This window comes from Manis javanica, chromosome 13 (assembly GCF_040802235.1).
Source record: "Manis javanica isolate MJ-LG chromosome 13, MJ_LKY, whole genome shotgun sequence".
Lineage (NCBI taxonomy): Eukaryota > Metazoa > Chordata > Mammalia > Pholidota > Manidae > Manis > Manis javanica.
The window spans coordinates 70,231,738-70,251,365 of record NC_133168.1 but is presented as its reverse complement, the minus strand read 5'-3'; the positions used below and the strand labels follow the sequence as shown (position 1 = coordinate 70,251,365).

General features: G+C 37.1%; 1 protein-coding gene across 6 annotated transcripts in view; it reads left to right on the top strand.

The window, feature by feature from the left end:
* The first annotated feature begins 203 nt into the window (after window positions 1-203).
* TFB1M (transcription factor B1, mitochondrial) overlaps window positions 204-19,628 on the top strand; it is a 52,877-nt gene continuing 33,452 nt past the window's right edge. Inside the window, exons 1-4 of one of the 6 annotated variants that reach the window (XM_073219804.1) lie at window positions 204-545; window positions 3,207-3,358; window positions 15,913-16,021; window positions 17,401-17,552. In XM_073219804.1, the coding sequence (XP_073075905.1) occupies window positions 248-545; window positions 3,207-3,358; window positions 15,913-16,021; window positions 17,401-17,552 (711 nt within the window). In that variant the 5' untranslated portion in view covers window positions 204-247. The remainder of the gene's footprint in view (window positions 546-3,206; window positions 3,359-15,912; window positions 16,022-17,400; window positions 17,553-19,628) is intronic. The other 5 variants (XM_073219805.1, XM_073219806.1, XM_073219807.1 and 2 more) reach the window with 5 other exon arrangements.

Genomic DNA, 19,628 nt, shown 5'->3' with positions numbered 1-19,628 from the left:
CACCCCTCTACCCATCCCCCGCCCCGCCCCGCCTCGCCCCGCCCCGCCCCGCCTCGCCCCGCCCCGCCCCGCCTCGCCTCGCCCCGCCTCACCGGGTTCCTGTCCAGGCCCCGCCTCGCCCCTCCCCTGAGTCCCCGCCCACCAAAAGGAGGCCACGCCCGCAAGACTTCTCCGTCACCCCGGTGTACGGAACCAGTGTGCACCCAGCCTGCACCGGGCCTTGAAGAACGTGGCGCATGCGTTCTCGATGCTTCCTGATTTCCAGGCCGTGCTCTTCGCTTCCGGCGGGGTAAATCCGACCAATGAGGTGGGCCCGGGGGCGGACCCTACTGCTCTCAGGCTCCTCCCCGTCGGGTGCTTAGGGCGCAGCATAGCGACGACCCCTGAGCCCTGCACGGCTCCTGGTCGTGTCATGGCTTCGTCTCCGGCGCTCAGCACTTTCCGCCTCCCGCCGTTGCCCACGATTCGAGAAATCATTAAGTTGTTCAAACTGCGAGCATTGAAGCAGCTATCCCAGAATTTCCTCCTGGACTTGAGGCTGACAGGTGGATGGCTTCTCAGTGCTCCCGGGACGTCTCTCCGGCGTCCCTGCAGGCGTGGGGCGGGGGTCCGGGGTCAGGCTCAGGTGTGCGGCGGGCCTCCGAGGTCCTTTTACCGCCTTGTACCAGATCTCCGGAGGCACCCCGCCCAGGAGACGCGTGGGACGGAACTCCGCGCCCGGCGGGTGTACTGTGGGCCGCGCAAGCAGGTGGTGCGGCCACCGCGCACACTCCAGGGAGAAGGGTCCGCCTGTCGAGGAACGGCGGTTGTGGGAATTCTAACCTTGGCGTTACCGCCATGAAATGGACACTGCATGTGCAGACTAGGTTTGCTTTTCATCATGCAGTTTAGTTACCAGCATTTAATTAGAACTTAAACTTTTATCAATAACATGTCGAAAAAGTATTATTCGTCATTTAAATGTTTACTTGCTCAGTTTAAGAAATCCTCGAGGGCGCAAATATTCATTAGTAAATAAATACCAAATAAGCTACTATGTTACTAGTGCTGGAAATGCACTAGGGGTGTGAAGTAGGCATAGCTGTCCTGAAGGAGTTTACACGTTAGTGGACTTACAGTCCCGCTCCTTATTTTATTAAGTCACTTTTTGTGAGGTAAAATTTATGTACAGTAAAATTGGAAGCAAGTTTGAAGTGCACCGTTTGGTAAGTTTGGGCAGTTATATACATGCATTTAACCACCACCCCATTTCTTAGTGATGTCTCCTAAACGATGAGATTGCAATTAAGATGCATTATAAATGTGGCCCTTAGTTTGCTGTTGGAGTACTCACCGTCTTTGAGGTTTTGATACTTCGTTATGTTCAGCCCCTATTCTGAAGCTGAAGCGATCAGTCACACCCAGGAAGTTCATCTTCAGTCAACAGAAATACAGCGCACAAAGCATGAATATAATGTTTTATTTCTTGGACGTGGGGCCTTTACTCTGCCAGTTGCAAGGTGACTGGGTAAAATAGCGTAACTGAGCTTCAGTATTCTCATCTGTTAATTGGAGGAAGGCCCTACTACAAGAGGTTTTTAAAAGGTTAGCCACCTTGAAAATTCTTTGGTTCTAATGGTAACCAAAACTAGCCTTTCCTACCAGGTATTTGTCAGTAGTCATATAATAGGTAAAAAAAAGCGCCATTCTCGGGACTGAAAATAGGTCTATATTTTAAAAATTCCTTCATACACATTTTCTTGTGTGAGGTTTATTCACCCTCAGGAGCAAATTCCACAGTAATTACCTCTTCTATGGGAACCAAAATGAAAGATTAAGATACTTGTCTTGAGTTGGCTCAAGTGGAACCAAACAAGATTGAAACCCAAGCTTAATGAATTGACAGTGTCTCTTTGATACTCATTTGTTTTTGAATGCCTGAAAAGTTTGAGGGCGGAGCCACTGACCTTCCTGCTGTCATAGCGCTCCACTTTTAAAAGTGTGTATGAAATTTACTGCACAATGCTTGTGCTTAAGTTATCATCTCGGTACCCTCTGAGGGCTATTGGTCTGTAGTGTAGGGAGGATTGGGCTTTAGAATTTACTCCTGAGCTGGAGTGCCTTCCCTTCCATTTGCCTTTCCATATGCCCTTGCACAAATGAAACCGTAGACAAGGAAACTGAAAAGTTCAGAGAAGTTAAATTGGGAGAGTAGTTCTTAGTTAACATGTCGTAGGAATTTTTTATGAGAAATCATAAAAAGCACAACAAATAATTAATGGTGAGTGGATGCTGATTTCTTCCCTGAACCCACTAAAAGACAAACTGTTCGGGTTGGTTAAGAAACAGCTTTTGCCTTTAAGCCTATAAAATTAGGTTATAATACCAGAAGCCAAAATGGAGTGTACAATATCAGCGATCATTGCATAGAATTGCTGGTATGTTTTCAGTGGCTATGTTTCCACTATTCCAGTGCTTGGATTTTAATATCTGTCCATAAGACCAGCTCATTGTACATTTTTGCAGAAGTGATGATTGGTTGCAATGAATCCACAATAATCTTTTCCATGATTTCTAGAGGTTCTGCTAACTTGGAGAATTTGATTAATTAAAAGTTAAATTTTCCCATATCAATTTGCATGTTTGCAGAGCTTAAAAAACCTCCACTGGTAAATTGAACTTTTTCAGGGAAATGACCAAGAAACCAAATTTCTGTGGTCCTGTGTCTAGGAACTTGTTACTGTTGCCATGATGGCCACCAACTAGATGTTACGAGGTCAAAATGGAGACTTCCAGTGCTTTATGCTTCTGGATTGTTAATTAGCAACATTGGGAACTCTGACTGTGAAACTAGCCTTGCCTATTCAGACATTCGATATTCAACAACTGTAGAGAAATAGTGCAGCTTATTCAGCCAGTTCTCTTTAGGAATTAATTGGTTTGGCAGAAGAACAGATAGAAAATTCAGTATTGGATAAACTTAGTTAAGGAGATTTGTCATGACAATCCTATTTTTGTTAAGGGACCAGTACAATTCAATAGTAAAGTAGTAGAATATCGAATGGTTACCTATGTTGGTTTAGGTTGAGAGTTAAATAATTGGATAACTGTTGTGTATAAAGGATTAGTTAATTGAGTAATGGCTGATAATAACTCATATACATTATTTTAAGTTCTGTACATTGAAATTTGCCCAGATAATCAACTAAAACATTTCTTTTCTCTAGATAAAATTGTGAGGAAAGCTGGCAATCTGACAAATGCCTATGTTTATGAAGTGGGTCCTGGGCCAGGGGGCATTACAAGATCCATTCTCAATGCCAATGTCGCTGAACTTCTCGTGGTTGAAAAGGATAGTCGATTTATTCCTGGATTACAGGTGAGATACTTAAGTGTCTTTTTTAGGAGGCAAAATCCTAACTGAAGTCTTTAGGCCATGATTCTTAAACCCCAGGGGATCTAAAGATTTTATAAACAGCTCAAACTGCAGATCATCAAGTCCCTTTCCAGAGACTCTGTTGCCATAGAAGAGGTCTAGGAATCTGTATCTCTAACAGGCATCCCCACATGGTCTGTCAACCACAGCTTGAATAAACCTGCTTTATGCATTGATGCTGAACTATTTTGTGTGACCTTTTTTAAATCAAATAGCTGTACATGTCATGGCCCATCTTTTTCAAAAGTCAATAAAAATAAATAATGCCAATATTAGCATGACTTCTGAGAACTTCATTTAGATTTAGAAAATCATTCTTACAAGCAAAAGGTGGAGAAGACATGCTTCATTGAGAGACTAATTATTAAGCTTAGGCATTCGTATAAAAGGATTTTTTAAGTGAAGAAGTAAAGTTGTACCACTATACACGTAGACTTGAGATGACATTTGAATGAAATACATGAATCTTTGAACCAGTAGGTCCTGTCATTATATGAGAAATATTTGATGGAACTGGGCATGTTGCACCTGGAGAAGAGAAATCTTGAGTTGGGGGATTCATTGCTGCCTGTCCAAGGCTGGTAGAGGAGAGCAGGATTTTTCTCTAGAAAACAACTAAAACAAATAGGTAGGAATTGAGGGAGATAGTATGGATTTAAAATAGGATGAACTTAGATTTTTTGGATGATGGCAAACAGTGAAACAGATTTATCAGAATATTATATTGTAAAGAGACTTCTTCACAGGGGACACTTATTAGCTTACGGGCTTTTGAGTCTTCCATAATTCTACAACTTTAAGAAAGCCTTAGCCTTTGGCTCAGATAAGTAGCAATTTATTAGGTGAGTCCAATAGAATAATAAAATTATCCACATTATTACTTTCATGCAAGAGGACAAATCAGTTAAAAATTTAGTACTTTTTTCTTAATTTTTATGTATGTATTAGTGGAAAAATGTTTAATTTCTACAAGAACAGTTTGAGAAAATTTGTTTGGAAATCTAGGGCTTTGTGTACATGCATCTGATTTTTTATTTTTTTAGAGACCTACTAATTTTTCATATTATTTTTCTCTATCCAGTTTTTATGTCTCAAGAAATTATATAATAATTATATATAAGTTTGCCACACTTTGTTGACAGAATTGGTTTCAGATTTATAACTTTAGTTGGGATTATTATATGGTACACGGTCCTTGATCAAATGTGGAACTCAGTAGTGATTTTTGCATTCAGCCACTTCTTCTAAGAACTGCACCTCAGTTGGAGGTGGAGTGGGAATATTATTTTTGCTGGAATCGTGGGGTATTAAAAAGAAACTGAATAATACTACATAATTTCATTCAGGTTTATTCACCTAGCCCTTTCTGGACAAAGGGGATACTCATCTGACATTTTTGCCTTTGAAGGGACTTCTTAACCGTCAATCTTGCCATCTGTTACGTGTAATTTTTTTGCATTAAGCAAGGAGGTTTATCCATCTTCATTTGCATATTCTCCTCTCTGATCTCAATTAAAGATCTTTGAAGACAGACAGTTTTAAAGAGGACTGCACCCTCTCTCCTTAATTATCCTCCCCCCGAAGTACCTGCACTCCTAACCCTTGCCTTGTTTTATTTGTCTCATTAGATTTCTCATTGTCTGACATGGTATCTATATGGTTCTTTTTATTTGTTGTCAATATTACCCCTCTGGAATGTAAATGCCACGAGGGTAGAGATGTCTGTTCTCACTGTATTTCTACATATTAAAGAGTGCCTGGAACATAGCAGGTGTTCAGTAATATCTCACGTGGGAAATAAAAAGGTTGATACCTATCAATGTGTGTATCTGTCTAATAAACAGACTGTGTCATTTAATAGTGAAAGTGAATAACTGTAGCATTGATGATCAAAAAGTTTTGTGTTCTTCTTTCTAAATATGAAGGTTAATTTCAAGGTAAATTACTCTGCAGGAAAGGTATACTTCTTACCTGTTTCTGTAAAAGAAGCAAAATTAATTCTTAATGTCTTATATGCAGGAAAAGAGGTTGCCTTAAAAAGAAATGTTGAGTACTAAAATATCAAATAGACTTCTTTTTACTGTAAAGAGTGTTTCAATATGTAAAACCACTTTCTTTCAGAGGTACTAAATTAATCATAAAACAGTAAAGGCAGAGGAGAGTGATCTATTTAAGGATTCCATTTTAGTGATTCCTAAGCTAATAGAATTACCTTTTAAGGAAATTGTAATAACTTATAAAATGTCTTCTACCTGGAAGTATATCACTTGTTTCTAAATTCAGTTCTTGTAATATTGCTATGAGGCATCCTAAGGGAATGAACATAGTGATATCACACAGGTTTTGCTATCAGCATGTTGTAAAGTAAGAAAACATGGCTAATATATGAAAGCATTATAGTGTAGTTCTGTGGTAAAGAACATGGACTTCAGCATCAGACTGCCTGGCTCTACCATTTGCTAGTTATATGCCCCTGGGCAGGTAACTGTATCTCTCTGTGCCTCAGTTTGCTCCTAGGATTCTTGTGAGGATTAAATGAATGCCTCATACTTAGTAAGTGCTCAATACAATTTTGATATAAATAATCAATTATATTATTTTCCCCATGCCATGGACACTTATTTTAATTAAAGATTGATCAGGAGACTGTTGATCTAGAAAGAGGTTAGGAGAAAAGTAATTTTGTCCTTTGTAGCACTAGAAAATCTATGCTGTGGAAACATTGGGGTTTTCTCCAATTCATCAAACTAGCATCAGACATCAAGAGTTACTTTTTCTTAAAGTTGTAGCATTCTCTTCTGAGTGTACATTTCTAGACCTTTATTGTTCATTATGTTTTGGTTGTTTATTGTTTTCACATTTTTATGGCTGGGTAGGGTCTCTGTGCTTTGGAGGGCTGTGGGATTTCTCGATAGCCCTCAGGGAGCCTGAGGTCTTGATAAGTTCTGAATTGGAGATAACATCATAAATATATACTCCTCAGATGAGTAGTCTGGAGTGTTTGTTTTTTTTCTTGTTTATTTTAATGATTTCATATATTAATAACCATAATATTTATGAAGTTTACTGAACTACTTTGCCTTACAGCTTTACTGAGAGAGAATTGATGTTCAGTAAGCCAAACATAATTGAAAGTGTACACATACTGTACACATATTGTAAGTGTACAAATTACTGAATTTTGACAAATACTTAGTCTCATGAAACCACCACCACATTCAAGATAATGAATATCCATCAATTCAAGATTTCTTATGTTCCTTTGTAATCCATCCATCCCTCCTCCCCTTTCCTATCCTCAGGCAACCACTAATTTGCTTTATGTCACTATAAATTATTTTTAGAATTTTACATAAATCGAATCATACAGTATGTACTCTTTTTGTCCAATGTCTTTTACTAAGCATAATTATTTTGAGACTCATCAATGCTGAGTTGTTTACCAGTAGATTGCTCCTGTTTATTGCTGACTAGTATTTCATTGTAGGGATTATACCAAATATGTGAAATTATTCACCAGTTGGTAGACATTGGGTTGTGTCTACCTTTTGGCTGTTACACATAAAGCTATTAGAACATTCATATGCAAGTCTTTGTGTGCATGTGTACTTTTATTTCTCTTGATTAAAGAACTATATGTGTAATGTCTGGGTTTTAAGATAGCTGTGTGTTAAATTTTTGCACAACTACCAAACTGTCCTGTACAAGGTGGCTGTCCCATTTAACATTCCCACCAGTTCTGCATGAGAGTTTCAGTTGCTCACATGCTTGCTCACACTTGATATGGTCAATCTTTCTAATTTTAGTCATCCAAGTAAGTATGTAGTAATATATTGTTGTGGTTTTAGTTTGCATTTCCCTAATGAATGATGCATATTGGACATTTTTCATGTGCTTACCTGCCATCTGTATATCTTTGGGGAGTGGCTTGTACAAATGATTTGAGCATTTTTTAGTTGTTTCTTTGTCTTATTGAATTGTAAGATACAAGTATTGTTAGACACATGTTTTGCAATGCTTTCTCTTCACCTGTGAAGTAATCTTTATATATCCTGAGACATTTAGCAGTATCCTTTGACAAGCAAGAACTCAGTTTTTATGAAGTGCAATTTATAATTTTTTCCTTTTAAATTTGATGCATTTTGCATCTTATTTTAAAAATCACTGACAAAACTAAACTTAAGAATTTCTCCTAGATGTTACAGTTTTAGCTTTTTCATGTAGGTCTATGATACGTTTTGAGTTAACTTTTGTATATAGTGTGAGATAAGGGTAGAGATTCGTTTTTTTGCACCATTTATTGAAAATATTGCTTCTTCATTGAATTGTCTTAGTACTGTTGTCAAAAGTCAATTAATCTTATATGTGTTGGTCTATTTCTAAGACTTTCAGTTCCGTTCCATTGATCTATAGGTCTGTCTTCACCAATACAGTAATCAATATAATGCTATATTGATTACCATGGCATTATAGCAAGACTTGAGAACAGGTAACGTTAAGTCTTACAAACTTGTTCTTCTTTGCAAAATTGTTCTAGCTATTCTAGGTCCTTTGCATTTCCATATAATCAGATTATCAGTTAGTATTTTTTTCTAAAAGCCTGATAGGATTTTGATTGAGATTGGATTAAAACTATAGATTGCATTGAGGAGAATTAGCATCTTTAAGATGTAGTATTCTGATCTAACATGGTTTCCTCTAATTTGTTTAGGTTTTTTCTAATTGCTCTTGGCAGTGTTTTATAGTTCTAAGTATGCAAGTCTTGCACATTTACCCCTATTTTATATTTTTTGATGCTGTTGTACATAGTACTGGTTTTAATTTCAGTTTCCAATTGTTGCTGCTATGCAGAAATGCCATTTATTTTTTACATTGACTTGTATCCTGCAGCCTTGCTGTGCTCATGTAATTAGTGGCTATTTTGTTAGATTCCTTGGGATTTTCTGAATATACTATCATTTCATGTGCAAATAAAGACAATTTTACCTCCTTCATTCCCATTTATTTGCCTCTATTTATTCTTGTCTTATTGCACTGGCTAGGACCTCCAGTACAATGTTGAATAGAGGTAATAGGAGTAAACATCTTACCTGTCCCTGATCTCAGGAGGAAAGCCTTCAGACTTTCACCACTGAGTATGATGTTAGTTGTAGGTTTTTCCTAGATCTCCTTTTTCAGGTTGAGAAGGACACTTTTGTTTCTAGTTTAAAAAATAACTAGTATAGAAACTAGTATGTTTCTAGTTTAAAAAATAACAGATGGTAAACAGTATTGTTATTTTTTAAAATAATGGATGTTGGATTTGCAGAAATGCTTTTTCTCTGTTTATTGAGATAATCATATGGCTTTTTTTGTTTAGGTTATTAATATGGTGAATTTTTTTCTGATGGTAAACAGACCATCTATAGAATCTATAGTGATGTCATCTCTCTCACTCCTGATATTGGGCATTTGTTTGTCTCTTTTTTTCCTTTTCAATCTAGCTACAGATTGTTTAACTTTATTGATATGCTCAAAAACAAAACAAAAGCTCTTGATATTGATTTTTTTCATTGATTTCTGCTCTGAAATCTGTTACTGTTCTTCCTTCTGCTTACTTTAGGTTTAATTTATTCTTCTTCCTATAGTTTTTTTTAAGTGGAAACCGAGGTCTTTTCTTTGAGGCCTTTCTTATTTTCTCACAGGTGTTTAATGCTATAAATTTCTCTCTCATACAGCTTTAGCAGAATCTCACAAATTTTGGTATGTTGTGTTTTCATTTTTACTCCATTCAATTTCCTTTTCTTAAAAATGTTTTTTGAGATATTATATTTAAATAAAGACTTCAAAGAAGTTCAGAAGTTCCACAAAAACTTTTAGCTCCAATATTCCTTTTAATTTCTTATTTGACTTGTGGGTTATTTAGAAGTATATTATTTAGTTTTCATATTTTGGGGTTTTTCACATACCTTTCTGATACTAACTTTTAACTTAATTCCATGTGATCAGAGAACATACCTTGCATGACTTTTATCATTTTAAATTCAGACTTGTTTTATGGCATGGAATATGATCTATGTTGGTAAATGTTCTTTACATTTACATTATATGCATTCTGCTGAAAAGTGTATATTATCCTGTAAAAATAAGCATTCTGGTGGAAAGAATATGTATTCTGCTATTGTTGGATGGAGCATAAATTTCATTTAGGTCAAGTTGGTAGTCTTCAAGTCTTCTATTATCTATAGTTGTTTTCTATCTATCTGTCATTTTTTGAGAGAAGGAGATTGGAATCTCCAACTCCCATTGCAGATTTTTCTGTCTTTCCTTCCAATTCTGTCAATTTTTGTTTCCTTTACTTTGAAACACTCTTATTAAATGCACAGACATTTGTGATTTTTACGTCTTTGTGATGAGTTGGCTCCTTCGTCATTATGAAATGATGTTCATGATCATTGGTGATATTCTATCTGCTGAAATCTACTTTTATAATTAATATAGCCGTTTCAGCTTCCTTTTAATTAGTGTTAGAATGGTATATCTTTTTCTATCTTTTTTATCTATTTTTGTCTTTATATTTAAAGCGGGTTTCTCATAGACAGTATATAGTTGACTCTTGCTTTTTTCCCCACTAATCTGGCCATTTCTGTCTTGTGTATTAGTTTTCTATTGCTGCTATAACAACCACAAATTTAGTAACTTAAGATGACACAAACTTACTCTCTTACTGTTCTGGGCATCAGAAGTCTAAAGCAAGGTCAATAGGACTGCATTCCTTCTGTGGGCTTCAGGGAAGAATCTGTTCCCTTGCCTTTTTCAGCTTCTAGAGGTCAGCTGGATTCATTAGCTTGTGGACCTCTTGCTTCTACATCTCCTATTATTGGCTCTAATCTTCCTGCCTCTCTCTTAGAAGGACCTTTGTGATTACATTGAGCCCACCCAGGTAATCTAGATAGCTCCTACATTTCAAGATCTTTATCACATCTGCAAAGTCTTTTATCATGTAAGGTTCTATTGATTACAACATGGACATCTTTGTAGGGCCAGTGTTCAGCCTACTGCAGTTTATTATCTACACATCTTTGTTTTGTTATTTTAGTGGTTTATTGAAGATACATAGTATATATCTTTAACATCCCAGTCTATCTTCAAGTAGTATTATACCACTTCATGGCTAGCATACAAATCTTACAGTAGTATACTTACATCCCCCGCTGCCAGGCCTTTGTACTGCTGTCCTCATACATTTTACTTCTCCATAAATACAATAAAATGTTATTTTTGTCTTAAAAGTCAATTCTATGTTTAAGAAATTCAAATAATAAGAAACAATTCTTACTTATTTACTTACATGGTTACTACTGAGCATGCTCCTCATCATTTTTTCATTTAGTATGATTTTCTTTCTACCTAAAAGACCTCCTGTAACATTTCTTGTAGTGTGGAGCTGCTGGAGATGAATATTTCAGCATTTGTATTTCTGAAAAAGTATTTTATTTTGCCTTCATTTTTGAAATACATTCTGGCAGCTTTTTTTATTTACTTTAAAAATGTTACTTTACTGTCTTCTCACTTGCATTGCTTCTGACAAGATATCTGCTGTCATCCTTACCTTTGCTCCTCTTTTTTCTCTGGCTGTGTTTAAGATTTTCTCCTTATCACTGCTTTTGAACAGTTTCATAATGATGTGCCTTGATGTTGGTTTCTTCATGTTTATTGTGCATGGGGCCCACTGAGCTTCTTAGATCAGCAGATTTTCTTGCATTTCCTGTTGTTTAATGTCTAAAATTATTGTTCCATTTTTTTTTCCATATTTTATTAGTTTAAGGCAGGAGACTATATCTCATACAGCGTACTCCATCTTGGCCAGAGTAAGCAGCCCTAGGAGTCTTAACCATTGTGTGCTTATTGATGAAATTTTAGAGATAGTATGTTGTGATTATTGTTAGCATTGCCTCTGGGTTTTATAATAGATAAACAGAGTAATTATTTCTACTTGATAGGCAAAGCAGAAAGTTCATGAAACTGAGTAAATAAGCCAGTGTTCACATCAAAGATATGGCCCTCACTAATTTTGTGACCTTGAGTTTGCTGTTGAACCTTTTTAGCTTCAGCTTTCTCATCTGTGGCATGGGAATAATAGTTATCTTTTGTGGTTATTGGAAGGATAGATAGAAGTATATGTTAAGAGCCTGGCATATTGCCACTAGCCAATAAATGGTTGCTATTATAATTCCCACTCCCCGTCATCCTGTAAAGGGACATATAAAGCAATTTAGTTATCTCAGCAAAAGAACCTGTTTTAAATGAGAGATGATACAAATTTTAAATTCTTTTCTCTCTAACAAATTTTTTAAGAAGGTAGATTGCGTGACTTTCTGTTGTGACATGATACATATTTTACACACATAACTCACTTGATAGTTAATCATAACATAGACAAATAAGCAAAAAATGGCTTACAGCCAAAGTTATTTTCTAGTCCATTACAAATCAGAACTATGGAGATCAGTACTAGAAGCAGGTCCACTGACAGCAGCAAGAAGTAACAGTTACTAGTTTGGTAGAAAAGCTATAAAAAGCAAACATAAAAACTGAAATAAGCACTTGTAAGGGATCATAACCATTGAGGCCATTACTCTGTAGGCAACCCAAGTCATCAAGGAAAGGGTAAAATTGGGTTCATTGTTCTGGCTTAAGGGAGAGAATTGTGCAAGATGGTTTAGAAAGATTTCCATTTTTAAGTTTTCTTTTTAAAAAATGTTAACACTAAAAGGAGTAAATATTGTTTAAATGGAAAATTACTAAATTGAACATTAATTTCTTGATGAGGCTGAGTAAACAAATTTCTACTCTACATGTTCTGGACCTGTTTAGAAAACAAAGCAAGGTGACTTTTTGAAATCATGCTATATATAATTTTAACCCTAAAAAAAATGTCTATTGTAACATTATCTTAAAATTTCTTCTGAATTTAGCATTAGTCATTTCTATGTGTTCTAAGAATAAAATTTTTATTTTCACCTGTCATATTCCATATTAGAATTCTTTAATCCTCATATAATTTGCCTAACAGTTTTGCAAATTTCAGCAAAACAGCACTTATTTCAACTAAGTGGATTCCTACTAAGTGGCAGGTCAGGGAGAAGGTAGTACCACCAGGCTGTGTAATGAATGCTCTGGTTCACTGCTGGCTGCTGGCTTCTGTGATTCCCCTCACCATGAGAAGATGGCATAAAACATACAAACTGGCTGTTAGATATAGTTCTGTGTTCTCAAGGAATTTATAATTATACCTGAGTCCCAAGAATGCAGAAATTCTTTCCTCATCAAATTAGATCATGAACAAATGACTTCAGTAGACCATGGTTACTTGCCCCGCCCCCACAGAAAAGTGTTCACTAAGACCTTGACTTGTTACTAGGGAGATACTTTTAGGTGACCATATGAAGAATACTTCGGCATTTGTGCTCTCATTTTTATTAAAGGCATTCTCCATTATTTTGTCTCATGTACCCTTTACAAAACTTAGTATAAGGATAAAAACATTTTCTTTCTTGAAGACTTCGTATGGTTACTTGCAACAGAGAGTAAGAATTACATAGCTCAGTATATAAATCATGAGAGCTAATATCTCTTGGATTGTTAGCTCTCAGAATTTACAACTATGCTTCTCCTTTCCATGTTTGGCTTTCTATTTCTTCTTTTACAGCCTTATCTGATGAATGCCTTTTACTCTAAATTGACTTACATCTCATTTTGGAAGACTATAGGATTGAAAACTAAAATAAAATTGATAGAATCATTTAAGAATGTCTGTAAAAATACTCATTTGTCTGTAATCAAATGTTTACATTCATAGTCGGCTGTGCCTTAGAGCACATCATGAGGTAACATCTCCAGGGTTTTGAAGTGTAATGCACCAGTGTTATTCTTGAAGGGCTATAATAGTGATCTTTCCCACTCCTCCACCATTCCCCAAATATTATGTTAATAAAAACACCTTTGTGAGTGGTTGGCTATAAGGTCTGTGTGTGATTGCTAAATATCGTTACATGTTTAAGTGGCTCTTGTCTGTAATCATACTGTCATGTTAGTTTGTATAGCATTTCTTCCCCCATGAGTACCTCAGGGCCTCCATGTGCAACTGTGAACACCAGCATTCATTCCTCCTGCAGTGGGGAGTCAGAGAGGGGAAGATGAAGTAAGTCTTCTTGGAGATAGACCTTTTAAAGGATGGAAGGATTTGGTTTGTCATTGACTGAGACTTAAGCCTAAAGGGGAATTCTAAAGAAATAGAATAGAAATGCAATTTTAAACCTAGAAAAGGAAGGTTAATGTGTATTGTATCAGTTTTCTGGTATACAGCTCTGTGTCAGTGTGGAAAAAATTAATATTTCAAACATGGTTATCAGAGCATGTAAGCTGATGCCAAAGAGCCAAGTTTACATTGCTATGTTTCATTTTAGTCTTAATTACTAATTGATTAATTACTTTCTATATATTGACATCAGGAAACACAAGCTTAAAGCTCTGCCTCTTTGTTTTTGGCATGTTAATTTGTTTTGTTTTAATTATATGAAGCATAATTATAGAAAACTATTCTAATGTTCTTCACTGACAGTAAATGATATTGTTAAATATAGTGTTTTTATACGGTAGGAGCTTGTCCCATAGGGAGCAATCTCATTTTTTATTTATGTTAAAGTAAGGTTATTATTATTTTCTAAGATTTATTGTCTGAAATACATCAGATTAAATTTTAGCAAATCATGGTAATTTAAAGTAACTCATAAGTACATGAATGTCAGAGGTATACAATTATTTTTATTAAAATATCATGGCTAAAAATGCCCAACTAGATGATTCCCAAACTTAAAAAGTTTAGCTTCTTTTAATATAGGCATTTCAGCTATGTATTTCTGAAGCGTTTCTCCTGCCTGATTTATCAGTGAATAAATCTTTGCAAGTTTCTTGATCTTACAGATTTTGAGAGCACAAAATCTCACAGGCTAGGAGAGGAGGTCTCCCACTTCACAAAAACTGAATGTGGTTTGGTCATTCACTTACTCATTCACTTCTCGCATATGTAAGAAGCACCTACTGTGTATTGTTGGAGCTGCAGGGGGCATTAAGGTAGATAAGAAAACAAAGAAAACAGGTACTGTCCTTAAGGAGCGTATGTTGTTACAGAGAAGGAGAAGCTATGTCTTGTGATCACTCACGGTGCAGTGTGTCCAGTGCTGGGAAGAAGCATGTGCGAGGCAGTGCTGACCCAGGGCAGGAGTGATCTCCGGGGACCTTGGCCCAAGTCCAAGGGCAGGAATGATCAACGGGAACCTTGGCCCAAGTCTCCTCGCTGGCCTCTCTGATGCTTTTTTCATCCTTCCTGTCAGCTGCCTGCATTGGGCACCGGGAAAGTTAGGAGAGAAACGCAGCTTTGACTGAGCCAGAGAGGCAAGACCGAGGCGTGCTCAGGGCAGAGTTCCCTGGGAGCCCAGGGTGCCTAAGCTCCTGAGCTGAGACTGGAGATGGGAGAGAGGGTCGGCCTTTCCCTTTGTAATCTACTTTAGTGGTGATGTTTGTTCTCACTGATTTTATTCACTCTGGCATTGTAAGCCTTATAAGCTCAGGGACTGCATCTGTTTGTTCTTTTACCAAGGACTTCACAATCAAGTTTTGTGTTGGGTACAGGGGCACTTAACACAGTAGATTTATAGATGGCTTAGCTATAACGCTCTTTGTAGCTAGGCGCCAATGCTGTAGTACTGTGAGAGCATTTCTGAAGGCTGGTGCTAAGGGGAACGAAATGTGGAAAAATAAAGAAAAAGGTGCTTTTTTCTATTTTCTTTCTTTATATTCAGAAAGACTGAAGGAAGAGGAAGGAAGGTAAATGATTGGAAGGTAGAAAGAATCTGGGAGGTAGCTATTGTTAAAACATGCAGGATAATTCATTAGGTGGATCAAGAAATATTAAAATAAGGGATGCTCTGGTCAGGGGAGTGTCTCAGAGTGCCGTAACAGCTTGTCAATGACAAATGGCTTTGTACTTGGTTTGACTCTACCTGCAGATGAAGTCAAAGATCTTGGTAATAGGTAGTATTCTGTGTATATTTAGGCTATAAAGATTTAGTTGAATTAAGCTCATCTTTTGTATGACATACTCCCAGTAATTCTCAGTATTTCATTATAATGTCTTTAGTCTTTAATTTAAAATCTTACAGAGATGAGTTTGTGCTAAATTGATAGAGAAATACAAGTCATTCTGTGGGTCAAAATTAAAATATATGCTGCTGTTACACTGTTACCTGTTACTGTCACCAGTCATTCCTGTGTTAAAAGTGAAACACCACCATTGTCTACTACAGTGGACATGGTGACTGTTAGTTTGTTAATGACACTCTTAGTCTCTAGCTTTTCAGATTGATTTAATAATACACAGATATGAAGTAAGAAAAAGTTAGTTTCATTATTCCCAAAGCATATGAGCTCATTTTATTGCTCTTTTTGTAAACTAGATGCTTTCTGATGCCGCCCCCGGAAAACTGAGAATTGTTCATGGAGATGTGTTGACATATAAGATGGAAAGAGCTTTTCCACAAAGTCTTAAAAAAAAGTGGGAGGATGGTAAGTGACTTTGGGGTGGTTTTTCTTTTGTAATTAGTTAGATTATAAATATATTATTTATTATGGATTATAAATGCCTTATTATATATTCATATTAAAAATTATCTGAATAGAATTAAATATGTAAAGTGCACTGTATTTTTTTTCTGCTTTTCTACTTTTTTCCAAAATCTGAAATGTAATTAAACTTAAAATCCAATCTAAAATCTTTTTCTTAATTCCAATTTATTTGTGACATATTTTTTAAATATTTTGGGTTCTGTTCAAATAAACTTGTTGTTTTTATGACACCATATAACAATGGGGTGAAGTACGAGGTGTTACTTTTCCACATGGTGATAAAAGAGGTGTTTTATTAAACCAAGCCACATGCAAGCCTTTTTTTTAAACCTTATTCCCATTGTCTTCCACATTCAATGACCCACCTGGGCACTCTCCATTCATGGCAGTGTTGACTAGGGATGGGCCAGCTCTTTGGAATACATTGATGAGTAGGGTGTGTTACTTTCTATAAAACCCCTCAAAACAAAGGTGGCATGACTTTGGTGTACCCCATCCAGCTGTTACCATGCCTCTGGCCTCTCCACAGCCACACTCCTTCACAGAGGCAGGTGTTGTTCATCTCCATCTTCCAACTTGTCATTTTCTTCTCAGCACACTGCCTTCAGGCCTATGCCCCTGCCCCAGCCACCCTGGAGTCACAGGGACCCCCTAATTGTCTGCTTCAGACTGTATCTGACTGAGTTTTCTGACACTCATTTGACTGTCACCTACTCTCTTCTGGAAGATTCTCTGTTCCTGTCTTCCCTGTACTAGGCCCTCCTGTATTTTCTTTTACATTGCTGTGAGCTTTCCCTACCTGTTCTTTAGTGCTGGCTTTGCTTGCTGGTTCTGAGATTTTCCTTTTTGTGCATCTTCTCTTATGCTAAAAATTCGCCTGGATTGCTCCACTCCTGTGATTTCTCCTATCATCAGTATATTGTGAGCACTTACATATTTATATCCAGCTTCTAAGTGCTTCCTGGCATCTGACCCTCTTCCAGCTTCATCTGGGTGCTCCAGAGGCACTTTAACCTTCTATATCCAAAGAAAATTATCTTTTTCCTCAAACTAAGTCTTTTTCGTATTTTTCCTAAGCCAAAAACCTGTGGATTCTGACCAAACACTAAATAGGTAGAATTTTTTCCTTAAGATTTAAAACTCATTGTGAGAAAACATTGCTTTTGAAGAATAAATGGACTGAAAAACACTCAGCCATATCTTTTTATATATTTTTGTTTGATACTATTAATATCCAGTTTGCTTTTACTCTTAAACTAAAATCGTATTCAGAATATGTTGTGAAGTCATTTCAAGTTGTTTTTTCTCCTGCCAACCAGATCCTCCAAATATACATATTATTGGAAATCTGCCTTTTAGTGTATCAACCCCTCTGATTATCAAGTGGCTGGAAAATGTATCTTGTCGCAATGGACCTTTTGCTTATGGCAGAACCCAGATGACACTGACTTTTCAAAAAGAAGTGGCAGAGGTAAGATCTTTTTCTGGCTATTTTAACACAGATCAAATTCCAAAACAAAATAATAGTGCATTTTTAGTTATTTTCTAATACTCCATTGCACACAGACAGACCAAATAGCTCAACCAAAAGTTAAACATTGATGATGATGGAAACATTCAGCTAGAGAACTTGAATGATGTGCTGTCAGCCAAGAAGGTGGTGTGGTAACTACAGAGACACAAAGGCCATAAAACAATTAGAGAAGGAGGAAACCTGTGGATGTTGGTGATACATGAAACAGGGATTGGTGTGTGATAGGTTAACATTGGTGTATTGAACTTCATAGGGTGACAGTTAAAGAATGTGATAATCAGTTTAGAACTGCAAAGGGGGAGGAGGTTGGTGTCTCTTATTCAGTCTGTAGACCTCACCTGATCCCCCATCTCCACTCTGCCTGCTGTGCCTGCACCCCATGGCAGGAGTGTGCCAAGAAAGGAGGTTCCCTAGAAAGCAAACTTGCAGGGGAGTGAGGGTAGTCTTTGAGCCACAGAGGCTTAAGGAGAATGTCTGAAGACTGTGAGTATTTAAAATATTTTTTCATTATGACATATAAATATAAGAGAGTATATAACATATATGTATGGCTTAAAGGAAAGAACACCTGAATCCCACCACCCAAGTTAGATATTAAATTATCAACGTCTTTGGCACCCTCTTGTATGTCTTATTTTGTCTGTATCTCCTGTCCCCCACCTATTACTAAGGTGATCAGTACCATGAATTTGGAACTTACTATTCCCTTCATGGTTTATCACATACATTCTTATCTATATAATTAATATACTTTAGTTTTGTCCATTTTTGAACTTCATACAAATAGATTGATACTCAGTTTATGAGTATATTATCATAATTTTATTTCTTAAATCCATCCCTCTCTCTTTACCCATGTTCCCTTTTAGAGCAGTGGTTCTCATCTGGGACAGTTTTGTCCCCCCTCCCACTCACCCCCACCCTGGGACATTTGGCAAGGTCTGGAGACATTTTTTCTTTAAGTGTACAATTTAGTGGCACCCTCCCTGAAAATGATCTTACGCCTCTGTGTCACCATGCTCTCTTGGTTCTCTTCCAGTTACACAGGCTCTTCCTTCTCATTCTCCTTTCCTGGTTCTTGTTTCTTGATTCTCCACTTCTGGTTCTTGGGCTTATTTCACCATCTGCACAATTCACTGTCTGCATGTATTCTGCAGGTGATCTCATCCAGTCCCATGGCTTTTAAGCGCCTCCTGTATGCTAATGATAATCAAAGCATATCTTCTGCTCAAACTCTCCTCCAAACTTCAGACTCAATAGTTCCACCTACCACCTTGTTATCTCTCTTCTTAGAGGTTTAGTAAGCATCCCAGACTGAACATGGCTAAAACTGCTTTTGGTTTCTGCTCCTAAACTTGCTCTTCCCACAGAGTTCTCCATTTCATAAATGGCATCACAATTTATCCAGTTGCTCAAATTAAAAATAAGAGCAACACCCCTAATTTGTGACAAGTTGGCTTAACTCTGCCTTTACATTATATCCCAAATCAGTTCACTTCTGTCTCCACCTGCCCTATAGCCACTGTATCCAAGCCATCATCATACCTCATTACTGCAATAGCCTTTAAGCTAGTTTCTCTGCTTTCTCTTATGGCTTCCTGTAATTTATTCTGACAACAGCTACCAGACCATATCAGGTCAGGCTACTCACCTGCTTCAAAGTGTCTTTTGGCTCTCATCTCAAATAAAATAAAACCTCTACTGCAGCTTCCAAGCTCCTACATATACTGCTCTTTCACTTCATTTAAGTACCCCTCTTTCTCCGTAAGCACTAACCACAACAGCTTTCTTCCTGGTTCCCAAATATGGCAACCCCCTTCTTTCTTGGCTGTTTCTTCAGCCTGAAATTCTCTTCTAGATCTTTATGTATCTGAATTTATTAGATCATCTATGTCAGTCCAATAGCACCTTCTTAGAGGAGTCCATCCATTCTCAACTAGCTACCATAGTGTGCACCAGTCATAATGCAGTGGCTCTTTTTGTTTTCTCCACAGTCCTAACCATCATCTAAAA